The following is a 13,190-nucleotide window of genomic DNA, read 5'->3' on the forward strand; positions in this document are numbered from 1 at the left end:
ATTCTCTGCTATGACATGAAGACTGATTCTCTGCTGAGTCGCTGACATGAAGCCAGATTCTATGTTATGGGACCTCTCTCCTCTGTCTGGGTGCCGGGGCCTAAATATATGACAATGGACTGTTCCAATGGTGGGTGACGTGAAGCCTGATTCTCTGCTATGACGTGAATCCTGATTCTCTGCTGACATGAAGCCAGATTCTATGCAGACATCCCAAGCTGCAAAAACTCATTTCAGGGAGGTTTTCTTTTTTTTTCTTTCACAAACTTTTTATTACATTTTCAAAACATATGCAGTATCTGCACACTTTGCTCTATGGTGTGGAGGACGGGGCTCATTACCCTGCCCCAAATTATCATATTTATGTATATGATTAAAGGGATTCTGTCACCACCTATAAGCCCTGTGAGCTAAACATCTGCTCATGTCCAGGTAGCATTCTGATTTCTAAGGTGGCCTTATAAAAGCCATTTGTGGCTTTATTCTGCGGAAAAACAGGTTTTACTAACCTGTCAATCATTGAATTAAGGTGCCCAAGCAGGGGAGGTCTGTGGATGCATGGTGCCCGGCCGCACGCATCGCCTTTCGTGCCCAGCGCCGCCTTCTACTCCTCAGTGCCCTCTCTCCCTCCCTCCCCCTCCTCCCGCTTTGTCCCTGATGTTTTTTTTGGAGAGAAGTGGCTTCTTTGCTGCCCTTCTTGACACCAGGCCATCTTCCAAAAGTCTTCTCCTCACTGTGCGTGTAGATGCGCTCACACCTGCCTGCTGCCATTCCTGAGCAAGCTCTGCACTGGTGGCACTCCGATCCCGCAGGTGAATCCTCTTTAGGAGACGATCCTGGCGCTTGCTGGACTTTCTTGGACGCCCTGAAGCCTTCTTAACAAGAATTGAACCTCTTTCCTTGAAGTTCTTGATGATCCTATAAATTGTTCATTGAGGTGCAATCTTAGTAGCCACAATATCCTTGCCTGTGAAGCCATTTTTATGCAACGCAATGATGGCTGCACGCGTTTCTTTGCAGGTCACCATGGTTAACAATGGAAGAACAATGATTTCAAGCATCACCCTCCTTTTAACATGTCAAGTCTGCCATTTTAACCCAATCAGCCTGACATAATGATCTCCAGCCTTGTGCTCGTCAACATTCTCACCTGAGTTAACAAGACGATTACTGAAATGATCTCAGCAGGTCCTTTAATGACAGCAATGAAATGCAGTGGAAAGTTTTTTTTGGGATTAAGTTAATTTTCATGGCAAAGAAGGACTATGCAATTCATCTGATCACTCTTCATAACATTCTGGAGTATATGCAAATTGCTATTATAAAAACTTAAGCAGCAACTTTTCCAATTTCCAATATTTATCTAATTCTCAAAACTTTTGGCCATGACTGTACATAACAAACAAGTGTGAAACAACTGAAAATATGTCATATTCTAGGTTCTTCAAAGTAGCCACCTTTTGCTTTGATTACTGCTTTGCACACTCTTGGCATTCTCTTGATGAGCTTCAAGAGGTAGTACTCTGAAATGGTTTTCACTTCACAGGTGTGCCCTGTCAGGTTTAATAAGTGGGATTTTTTGCCGTATAAATGGGGTTGGGACCATCAGTGGCGTTGAGGAGAAGTCAGGTGGATACACAGCTGATTGTCCTACTGAATAGACTGTTAGAATTTGTATTATGGCAAGAAAAAAAAAAGCAGCTAAGTAAAGAAAAACGAGTGGCCATCATTACTTTAAGAAATGAAGGTCAGTCAGTCAGCCGAAAAATTGGTAAAACTTTGAAAGTAAGGGCTATTTGACCATGAAGAAGAGTGATATGGTGCTGCGCCAGATGACCTGGCCTCCACAGTCACCGGACCTGAACCCAATCAAGATGGTTTGGGGTGAGCTGGACCGCAGAGTGAAGGCAAAAGGGCCAACAAGTGCTAAGTGCTAACTCCATCAAGACTGTTGGAAGACCATTTCAGGGGACTACCTCTTGAAGCTCATCAAGAGAATGCCAAGAGTGTGCAAAGCAGTAATCAAAGCAAAAGGTGGCTACTTTGAAGAACCTAGAATATGACATATTTTCAGTTGTTTCACACTTGTTTGTTATGTATATAATTCCACATGTGTTAATTCATAGTTTTGATGCCTTCATAGTCATGAAAATAAAGAAAACTCTTTGAATGAGAAGGTGTGTCCAAACTTTTGGTCTGTACTGTATATCTTTTCTGGATTCAAGGTTAACACTACAGTGATACATTGTAACAAACCATCAGCTATGCCAGCAGGACTGCATGTAAAAAATAAATAAAAAGGTTTATAGTCACTGAAGGCAACAGAGATTTTGAAAAACAAATCATAATTGAAACACAAACTATTTAGTAAACTTATTACATTAATAAAGGGGGTGTCCCACAGACCCCTTAATACTGGCACTATAAAGGTATATGGGTATCTTAAGGAGAATTTCCCACTTGGGACCCCCCTCTATGAACCAGAAAAGAGAGCAATGACAAACTTAGCTCAACCATGTGTTCAGCCAGATGACAGGTGGTGAAGGATCGACACCCATCATTCTGATATTGATAGTCTATGCTAAAGATTGTGCCTTTTGGGGCTATGTACAGCTTTGTGGGCATTTTTTATGATTGTATTTTACTCATTTACGGCTAAAAATCATTACTTCAATTGGTCTTTACTAAAAATGCTCAGCCATTTCTGAGTTACAAGGGTTAAAAAAATCAGTCTGTTTACAAGCTGTCACGTTCTGTTTTTTTTTTAATCCCGTCAGCTGTCGGCTCATGTGGAGCTCTTATCTCTGATCTTCTGACCTTATAAACACTCATTATAGCTCAATAATAATATGGCTGAAATTAGCGTCTATGTGTTTAGTGCAAACAGACTGATTTTGTAACCCTTGTAACTCAGAAACGGCTGAACATTTTTAATAAGGACCAATGGAAAAAACGATTTTCAGCCCCAAATGATTAAAATGCAATCATAAAAAAATGTCCCCGTAGGAGTCCATAGGTTTTAAGCTTTAGTCATGTCAAATCAGAAAACCTGTTTAAGGTTCACATGTCTCTTATCTTTCATTTTGGACATATATGAGACAACATAAGGTCCACCTCGTTCTTTATGACTGGAGGACCTGGGTGGATATTGTCAGGAAGATAGTGGCAGGATGTCATGTCCCAGGCATCCAGGATTATAACTTGCATTCCTTTGAAGGCCTCCCTCAGTAAAATGTCCAGCTGAAGAGACAACCAGTCACTGCCAAATATTGACTTATAACCCGTATTGGCCGATTTAATGATCACTGTCGTCTCAGGGCTTCGAAAAAGAAGAGATGAGATTGCCTGACGGACTCCCTCCAGCCGTTCAATGTAAAACCTCACAGGGTAGGTGGTAAAGTGGGCCCATAGGGTCATCACTATCACAGTGTGGGGCCCACCACCGATACCAGCCAAGTGAGCTGCTTCATAGTGGAGGTCGGACATTTTGGTCTTGCCGGTCCTTAAAGGTAATCCATGAGCACGCCATCGCATGACCAGACCAGCGCCAACATCTACGGCTATCAGAGGACCTGACTTGTAGTTAGCATGCAAGTCTATCCTCTTGAGACCTAAAAACAAACATAAAAACAATAAAGAGTGACTGTCCTGAATTTGAGGGACCCAGTTCTATTATCCCTTGAAATCCCTTCTCTGTCCTGCCGAGTCCTGAAATATCGAATGAGAAAGAGCCACTTGGATGCAATCTTGTGGTGTAATAATCAGCATTACCAGCAGGTGGCAGCATACCTCATCATGGCCATGAAAAGATGCCGGGGATGAGACATGGATTAAGAGAGTGTCCCATGAAGCTTGCATTTATTAGGAGCATGTGACAGTGACTGTGTTTGGGGGGACAAGTGGCAGACACTTGGCAGGAGGGATATGTGGCTGCACTGTATATAGGGGTATGTGCCTGTCACTTGGTAGGAGGGGTATATGTGGCTGCACTGTATATAGGGGTATGTGCCTGTCACTTGGTAGAAGGGGTATATGTCTGCACTGTATATAGGGGTATGTGCCTGTCACTTGGTAGGAGGGATATGTGGCTGCACTGTATACGGGGTCATGTGGCAGGTAATATATATTGGAAAGCACGTGGCTGTACAGTATATGGGAGGACACATTCATGGTGTTAACTACGTTATGTGTCAGACACTTTATGAGGGGGGAGGAAGTGACTAGATTAGGTCAGTGCATGGGTGATACTTTAGGAACAGTCACCAGCAAGCAGAGATCTTGAACATGGTGAGGAAATGAAACACAAAGTCTATTAGAAAGTTTCAGAAATTTATATTACGAAATAATAAAACTTGAGACAACTCCTTCAATCCCATGACTGACCCAATTTTGGAAGATATATATTTTTTTGGCCTCTTTGCATTATTGAGGGTATTTACTTTTATTGACGTAGTTGTATATTTTAGGATGAGTTTATACTGTATATGTAACATGTCATGGTGCGTTACCATATCTTACAGGTATGGGAGGAATGTCCCAGGCAACTATGACTGTCCAGAATATGTAGACACAAAATTTATGATTGCAAGCTGGTGGTACATATAGACCGTATCTACCATTACCAAACCTGATGGACACCACCGCACTTGAGCTGGTCCAAAAGATTGTCTAGAAGTAGTAAAGGTCAACAAGCCCTAGACCACGGATGCTCAACCTGCGGCCCCCAGCGGTTGCAAAACTACAACTCCCAGCATACCCTAATAACTGTAGGCTGTCCAGGCATGCCGGGAGTTGTAGTTTCGCAACAGCTGGAAGGCCACATCCCTGCCCTAGACTGTCCTGTCCAGAGAAGGTGTGGTGAACCAATATCAGCAAGAGGCCCCCTTTATACCCATCACTTGCTCCTCACTTACTTGGGATGAACCTTTCCAAATATTCAAACCACTGGCGCAGAGTGGAGTCTCCGATCATATGAATGTCCTTCCCTTTGAGGCAAACAAGAGCATCTGAAGGGCGAAGGAAGTGCTGAGCCCGGCATACTAGTGATGTCCACTTGTCCTGATAGTAAAAGCCTGAAGGCTGTGGAGCTCCTTGTCCAGGTCTACAGATCGGGAGCTTGGAGATGAGATCTGCAAGAGGAGGAGGCGATGATAAATATCATTTAACTAGGGCTCATACACACGACCATTGGATGGTTCACGGTCCACAAATTGGGTGTGCTGGAACCACCGTCCCCTAATCAAACAGTCCTATCCTTGTTCATGGTGCAGACAATAATAGAACATGTTCTATTTTTATGCGGAACGGCCATGCGAACATATGGACATGGAACGCACACAGCATTCCCGATTTTTTTGAGCCCCATTAAAGTTGGTTTCGCATACAGAATGCAAAAAAAAAACACAGAACGGACACGGAAAAAAGGACGTTTGTGTGTATCAGCCTTTATGAGGTAGAGTTCTGAAAAAATCAGGTCACAATTTAAAGCCCAATGTGCCTCGTGAGGGCAAGTGCCGGGGTCACCACCCAGCTGGTAACTGGTATCAGTACACTGGTTTTAATCTTTCACCAGCAGTATTCCTCTGTAAATCAGGTATTGTCAATCCCTTCACCACACTAGACCACCAGGGAGGCTGACATTAACTGTGTTAAACCACAGGGAAGGCTGACTTTGACCCTTTTACCACACTACACCACTAGGGATGCTTGCATTAACCCCTTGCATGCCCTAAACCACAATAGATGTTTACATTATCCCCTTCACCGCCTTTAGATCACCATGGATTTTGGCATTGACCTCTTTATTACACTAGTCTATAACCTTTAATGTTGACCCTTTCAGTACATAGACCAATGAGTATGCTTACAATAACTCCTTTGCTGACCTAGACCACCACAGACTCTGACATTAACCCATTCCATACACTAGATTATCATGGATAATAACTTTAACTGCTTCACTGTCCTAGACCTCCATGTATTTTGGTATTGACCCCTGCAATACACTCGACCACTATACAAGAGATTACTAAGAATGTCGGCATTGGTTCCGAGACCACCAAAAATCCTACACTATTCCCTACCTTCGCCTAGATTAACAGGGAACTCAAAGTGACGCCAGAGCCCCCTTTTTTATGAGACAATTATTGAAGGTGGCAACCCTTGGAAGAGTCAAAGAGGAAACTTAGATTGGTTCCCCCTCTTGGTCCCTGACCGGAATTATCCCAGCCCATGAGAACTAACAACCTGCATGCCATACATACAAACACGCACTTCACAGATCCTCTTCCCAGGACCTACAGCTTTGCCATGATTTATATGTTGGGATAAAAATCAAGTGGCGGAAAGTCAAATTATTTTTTTCTTCAAGAACCATTTATCGGATTTTGGAGCTGGTGCTTGGGTGGAGTCATTTACAGAAATCAGTTGCGGCTTATCCATACCTCTGCAAAAACCCATCTACCTTTCCAGGTGAACACTCATCAATGGACCTCCCACCGTGCATACCCCAGCGGAGCTCCTACCTGAAAATCCTTTATCTGAGGTCACGTTAATTGGAGGAATGGACCAAGAGAGTTTCCTGTTTGACCTGAGAGAGAGCAATAATTGAATAAATGAAATGTGTCTTGAGTTAACGAAATTACTCCACCAGCAGAATAAAAAAAAGGGGTTTAGTCAGCACCTCCCAATGTGCAGGTGCACGCCGCCATGGCTAGAAACATAGAGAAAAAAGACAATGCAGCAGCAGCCTGCAAACCAGACAAAGTACAATAATGCCATAGTCACAAAAAATATTATAGTGCTAATACTACGCTTATTTATAAAGTGAGATGCTTGGCAAATGCATTTTGTACAAAACCATCTGAGCCCGTCTGCCGAACGTCAAGGCGATCTCTGTAAGACGGGTCCTAACACTAAATACTACCTGTTATGCGCCATAATGGCCGCCATAAAGTTTAGGAAATGCATTTGCCAAGCATCTCACTTTATAAATAAGCGTAGTATTAGCACTATAATATTTTTTGTGACTAAGGCATTATTGTACTTTGTCTGGTTTGCAGAGTGCTGTTGCATTGTCTTTTTTCTCCACCAGCAGAATAGTGAGTGCAGCTCTGGAGTATAATAAAGGATGTAACTCAGGATCAGTACAGGATAAGTAATGTAATGTATGTACACAGTGACTCCACCAGCAGAATAGTGAGTGCAGCTCTGGAGTATAATACAGGATGTAACTCAGGATCAGTACAGGATAAGTAATGTTATGTATGTACACAGTGACTGCACCAGCAGAATAGTGAGTGCAGCTCTGGAGTATAATACAGGATGTAACTCAGGATCAGTACAGGATTAGTAATGTAATGTATGTACACAGTGACTGCACCAGCAGAATAGTGAGTGCAACTCTGGAGTATAATACAGGATGTAACTCAGGATCAGTACAGGATTAGTAATGTAACGTACACAGTGACTGCACCAGCAGAATAGTGAGTGCAGCTCTGGAGTATAATACAGGATGTAACTCAGGATCAGTACAGGATTAGTAATGTAATGTATGTACACAGTGACTGCACCAGCAGAATAGTGAGTGCAGCTCTGGAGTATAATACAGGATGTAACTCAGGATCAGTATAAGATAAGTAATGTAATGTAATGTACACAGTGACTGCAGCAGCAGAATAGTGAGTGCAGCTCTGGAGTATAATACAGGATGTAACTCAGGATCAGTACAGGATAAGTAATGTATGTACACAGTGACTGCAGCAGCAGAATAGTGAGTGCAGCTCTGGAGTATAATACAGGAGGTAACTCAAATACTTAGGCCTGGAAATATCTAAGGACCCTAATAAATTTATAGCACTGAACATTAAACCATTACTTGATAAGATGAAGGAGAGGATTAAAGTCTGGAATAAACTACCAATAAACAAAGCAGACTTAATTGGACTAATTAAAATGATACTGTTACCCCAGTTGCTCTACGTCATTAGAAACAGTCCCATTTACTTGGGGGAATCGGTTTTTCATGACATAGAGCAATTATTCAATGTATTAATCTGGTCAAACAAAAGGGTAAGGAAAAAGATGTACTGGCTTACAAGATCTTACGAACAATGAGGACTAGAGGTCCCAGATATCAGATTGTACTATATGGTAGCTAATATTGCAACAATGATGAATTGGACACAGGTGGACTTTCTGAGCCATTTGGTATATAAGAGTGAGGGTGGCTTACAAGATATATTTACATTACTCGAATCAGGACAACTGGAAAGTACGCACCTATATAAAATCCCATTGGTAAAATCATTGGTGAAGGTATGGAGTAAAGTCAAAAAATCACTGAATTTAGAGGGGCAGATTAAAGTCACACCGTTATGGTATAATAGGAGGTTAGGTAATGCTACCTTTTTGAAAGAGGCCAAATACTGGACTGATCAGGGTTTATGGTATATTTCACAATATTTTCAAAATGAAACACTGAAGGATAGGGACACATTATTAATGAATGTAAGGGAAGATAGACAAAGTTATTTTAGATATATTCAGATGGTGGATATTGTTAAAACGGTTATAAAACAGGAAGATATAGTGATAAACTCACACGAGGTGATGAATTATATATTAGGCTGGAAAGGTAAGCACAAATTGGTGTCAAGCTTGTATAAAAATATACGAAAAACTAGAAGTGAGGGATTTATTTGTAATAGTAAATTAAAATGGGAGAATGATATAGGGATAATAACAGACGATCAGTGGGGAAAATTTTGGTGTTTTAAACCATATCTGAGGAACCCCTCTCACAGGGTAACTCAGTTTATGATATTACACCGTTTATATATAACACCAAAATGGCTCAAGAAAGTTTCAGCTAAAACGCCCGGACTATGTCCTAGATGTATGAATGATAAAGCGGATATTATCCATATGTGGTGGAGATGCCCAAAGATTCAACCATTCTGGTGCAGTTTGATTGAATTAATCGGGGATATTTTTAGTTTCAAAATCCAATGGACGGCTTCTGTATGTATTTTGGGTGAAACTTCCCATGAGCTATCCAAGGAGAATGAAATTATGTTATACAAATCATGTTTTATAGCTCGCTTACTGATAGCAAGAAAATGGATGCGCCCTGAGGTACCAACAATAAAAGAATGGGAAAATTTGATGAACTCCAATTGTATAATAGAAAGAGTAGGATATATTAAGAGCAACATAGGTTATAGACATAAGAAAATTTGGGCTCAGTGGTCAAAACATATAAACAAATAGATATGGATATATATATATATACAGTCAGGTCCATAAATATTGGGACATCGACACAATTCTAAAATTTTTGCCTCTATACACCACCACAATGGATTTGAAATGAAACAGACAAGATGTACTTTACCTGCAGACTGTCAGCTTTAATTTGAGGGTATTTACATCCAAATCAGGTGAACGGTGCAGGAATTACAACAGTTTGCATATGTGCCTCCCACTTGTTAAGGAACCAAAAGTAATGGGACAATTGGCTTCTCAGCTGTTCCATGGCCAGGTGTGTGTTATTCCCTCATTATCCCAATAACAGTGAGCAGATAAAAGGTCCAGCGTTCATTCCAAGTGTGCTATTTGCATTTGGAATCTGTTGCTGTCAACTCTCAATATGAGATCCAGAAAGCTGTCACTATCAGTGAAGCAAGCCATCATCAGGCTGAAAAAAACTAAACAAACCCATCAGAGAGATAGCAAAAACATTAGGCATTGCCAAAACAGCTGTTTGGAACATTCTTAAAAGAAGGAACGCAGCGGTGAGCTCAGCAACACCGAAAGACCCGGAAGACCACGGAAAACAACTGTGGTGGATGAGCGAAGAATTATTTTCCTGGTGAAGAAAATACCCTTCACAACAGTTGGCCAGATCAAGAACACTCTCCAGGAGGTAGGTGTATGTGTGTCAAAGTCAACAATCAAGAGAAGACTTCACCAGAGTGAATACAGAGGGTTCACCACAAGATGTAAACCATTGGTGAGCCTCAAAAACAGAAAGGCCAGAGTAGAGTTTGCCAAACGACATCTAAAAAAGCCTTCACAGTTCTGGAACAACATTCTATGGACAGAGGAGACCAAGATCAACTTGTACCAGAGTGATGGGAAGAGAAGAGTATGGAGATGGTAAGGAACTGCACATGATCCTAAGCATACCACCTCATCAGTGAAGCATGGTGGTGGTAGTGTCATGGCGTGGGCATGTATGGCTGCCAATGGAACTGGTTCTCTTGCATTTATTGATGATGTGATTGCTGACAAAAGCAGCAGGATGAATTCTGAAGTGTTTCGTTCAATATTATCTGCTTATATTCAGCCAAATGCTTCAGAACTCATTGGACGGCGCTTCACAGTGCAGATGGACAATGACCCAAAGCATACTGCAAAAGCAACCAAAGAGTTTTTAAGGGAAAGAAGTGGAATGTTATGCAATGGCCAAGTCAATCACCGGACCTGAATCCGACTGAGCATTTCACTTGCTGAAGACAAAACTGAAGGGAAAATGCCCCAAGAACAAGCAGGAACTGAAGACAGTTGCAGTAGGGCCTGGCAGAGCATCACCAGGGATGAAACCCAGCGTCTGGTGATGTCTATGCGTTCCAGACTTCAGGCTGTAATTGACTGCAAAGGATTTGCAACCAAGTATTAAAAAGTGAAAGTTTGATTTATGATTATTATTCTGTCCCATTACTTTTGGTTCCTCAACAAGTGGGAGGCACATATGCAAACTGTTGTAATTCCTGCACCGTTCACCTGATTTGGATGTAAATACCCTCAAATTAAAGCTGACAGTCTTCAGTTAAAGCACATCTTGTTCGTTTCATTTCAAATCCATTGTGGTGGTGTATAGAGCCAAAAATGTTAGAATTGTGTCGATGTCCCAATATTTATGGACCTGACTGTATATTTTTTTTTTACTTATTATTTTTTTGTCCTCCCCCCCCCCCCCAATTCTCCTGGTGGATATAGGGTGGGGGGATATGGGTTTGGGAGGGGTGGGATGGGGGGGGAAAATAAGGTTTAAAGGTAATATAAGTGGTGTGCATTTACTGTAATGTATTGGATAGGTTAAGTATCTCCATGTAGGGGATGTTTTAGTGGTAGGGGAACGAAGAATACCCTACTACATTTTATCGGTGCAATTGTATTAAGCACGCTTACTTCCTCTTGGTTGATACCTGATGTTTTTTTGTTTTGTTTTTTATTATGTAACTGTTAAATGTACTATTATTGTTCTTTTTGTACTTTATTGGATTAAATAAAAAAAAATAAAAAATCAGGATCAGTACAGGATAAGTAATGTAATGTATGTACACAGTGACTGCACCAGCAGAATAGTGAGTGCAGCTCTGGAGTATAATACAGGATGTAACTCAGGATCAGTACAGGATAAGTAATGTATGTACACAGTGACTCCACCAGCAGAATAGTGAGTGCAGCTCTGGAGTATAATACAGGATGTAACTCAGGATCAGTACAGGATAAGTAATGTATGTACACAGTGACTGCACCAGCAGAATAGTGAGTGCAGCTCTGGAGTATAATACAGGATGTAACTCAGGATCAGTACAGGATAAGAAATGTATGTACACAGTGACTGCACCAGCAGAATAGTGAGTGCAGCTCTGGAGTATAATACAGGATGTAACTCAGGATCAGTACAGGATAAGTAATGTAATGTCTGTACACAGTGACTCCACCAGCAGAATAGTGAGTGCAGCTCTGGAGTATAATACAGGATGTAACTCAGGATCAGTACAGGATAAGTAATGTAATGTCTGTACACAGTGACTCCACCAGTAGAATAGTGAGTGCAGCTCTGTGTAACTCACGATCAGTACAGTATAAGTAATGTAATGTATGTACACAGTGACTCTACCAGCAGAATAGTGAGTGCAGCCCTGGAGTATAATACATGATGTAACTCAGGATCAGTACAGGATAAGTAATGTAATGTATGTACACAGTGACTCCACCAGCAGAATAGTGAGTGCAGCTCTGGAGTATAATACAGGATGTAATTTAGGATCAGTAGAGTGCATATCTGGAGTACAGTACAATACAGGCTATAATTAAGATCCATACAAGGTCATTAAGCAATTTTAATATCTCAGTCACTCACACTTTCAGTAAGGAGTCCTCCAGCCGGTTTGTCACTTTGCGGTAGCCACCCATGGAGTGATACACCAAGGTATCACAGGCCAGTTTCTGCGGATGCACACACTGCCATGTATTTCCAGTGACAGGGTCTTTATATGTGCAGACATTTTTGGTAGATATCTCCAGGTTACACTCCATGACCTCACTGGTGTGGTTAAACTGGAAGAATCCAAAGAAGTACACCTGCAAGGTAGAAGCAGCGAGGACTGAAACAATAATGTTAATTATTGGTATCAGCTCATAAGGAACCTTATCTAAAAATATTAGACATTTGGAAACATCTTAATCACCTTTCCAGGATGACTCTCCCTCTTCTTCTTCAGAACATCCACAGCTTCACTGGAATGAATGAGCCTGAAGTGTATTTGCGCCTCCCCAGGCCATGGAAGAAGAAAGGTAGCTAAGTAACTTCCATTACCTTGATCCTTAACTTCTCCGGTCACCCCAGCCTTAAGCTTTGGGGAATGGAGCTTGGCCTGGAAGAAGTCTCCACCATAACCTTTTGGCTGACCATTGTAATCACGAGCTGTGATGAGCACTTCCACCTTTTCACCAACTCTGTATGTACTTCGAGGATTTATCAGCTGGTAATAACATTTCATGGGGCTCGTTGAAAACTTAATGTGGCTCACCATGGATAGTGGTCCAGGCCAGTCAATCAACTGTAGAAACTTGGTGTTTCGGGTTTCGATAGGCTGGAGATACCACTTGGGCAAGGGTGGTTTGTACTTCTTTAACTTATCTATAGTTAGAAACCTGTAAATAAACTGTAGATATCAATAGTTAGTAAACCTAAAAATGCCCCAACCAATTTTCCAATATTTATAGCTTTCAAAAGATGAGAGGTTCTTCTACAATTGGAAGCATATTGTGGTGGGGAATTTTTGTGATAGACATTATTTGCTGATCCAGCCTTCCCTGAGCTTGATTAAATTTTGAGATCTTTTTACGTTGGATCACTTGGACACAATCAAGTGATCAAGGACACCATTGTAAAG

The 13,190-nt window shown here is 41.4% G+C and overlaps 1 protein-coding gene across 1 annotated transcript; it reads right to left on the minus strand.

Annotated features, from left to right (window-relative positions):
* Positions 1 to 3,019: 3,019 nt before the first annotated feature.
* LOC120986536 (NXPE family member 3-like) lies at positions 3,020 to 12,954 on the minus strand. Its single transcript, XM_040415163.1, has 5 exons — positions 12,483 to 12,954; positions 12,155 to 12,375; positions 6,525 to 6,589; positions 4,914 to 5,129; positions 3,020 to 3,611 (listed from the first exon to the last, which is right to left on the minus strand). The coding sequence occupies exons 1-5, from the start codon at positions 12,825 to 12,827 to the stop codon at positions 3,079 to 3,081; spliced, it is 1,380 nt and encodes a 459-aa protein (XP_040271097.1). The 5' UTR covers positions 12,828 to 12,954; the 3' UTR covers positions 3,020 to 3,078.
* Between the last annotated feature and the right edge of the window lie 236 nt (positions 12,955 to 13,190).

Source organism: Bufo bufo, chromosome 1 (genome assembly GCF_905171765.1).
Source record: "Bufo bufo chromosome 1, aBufBuf1.1, whole genome shotgun sequence".
NCBI lineage: Eukaryota > Metazoa > Chordata > Amphibia > Anura > Bufonidae > Bufo > Bufo bufo.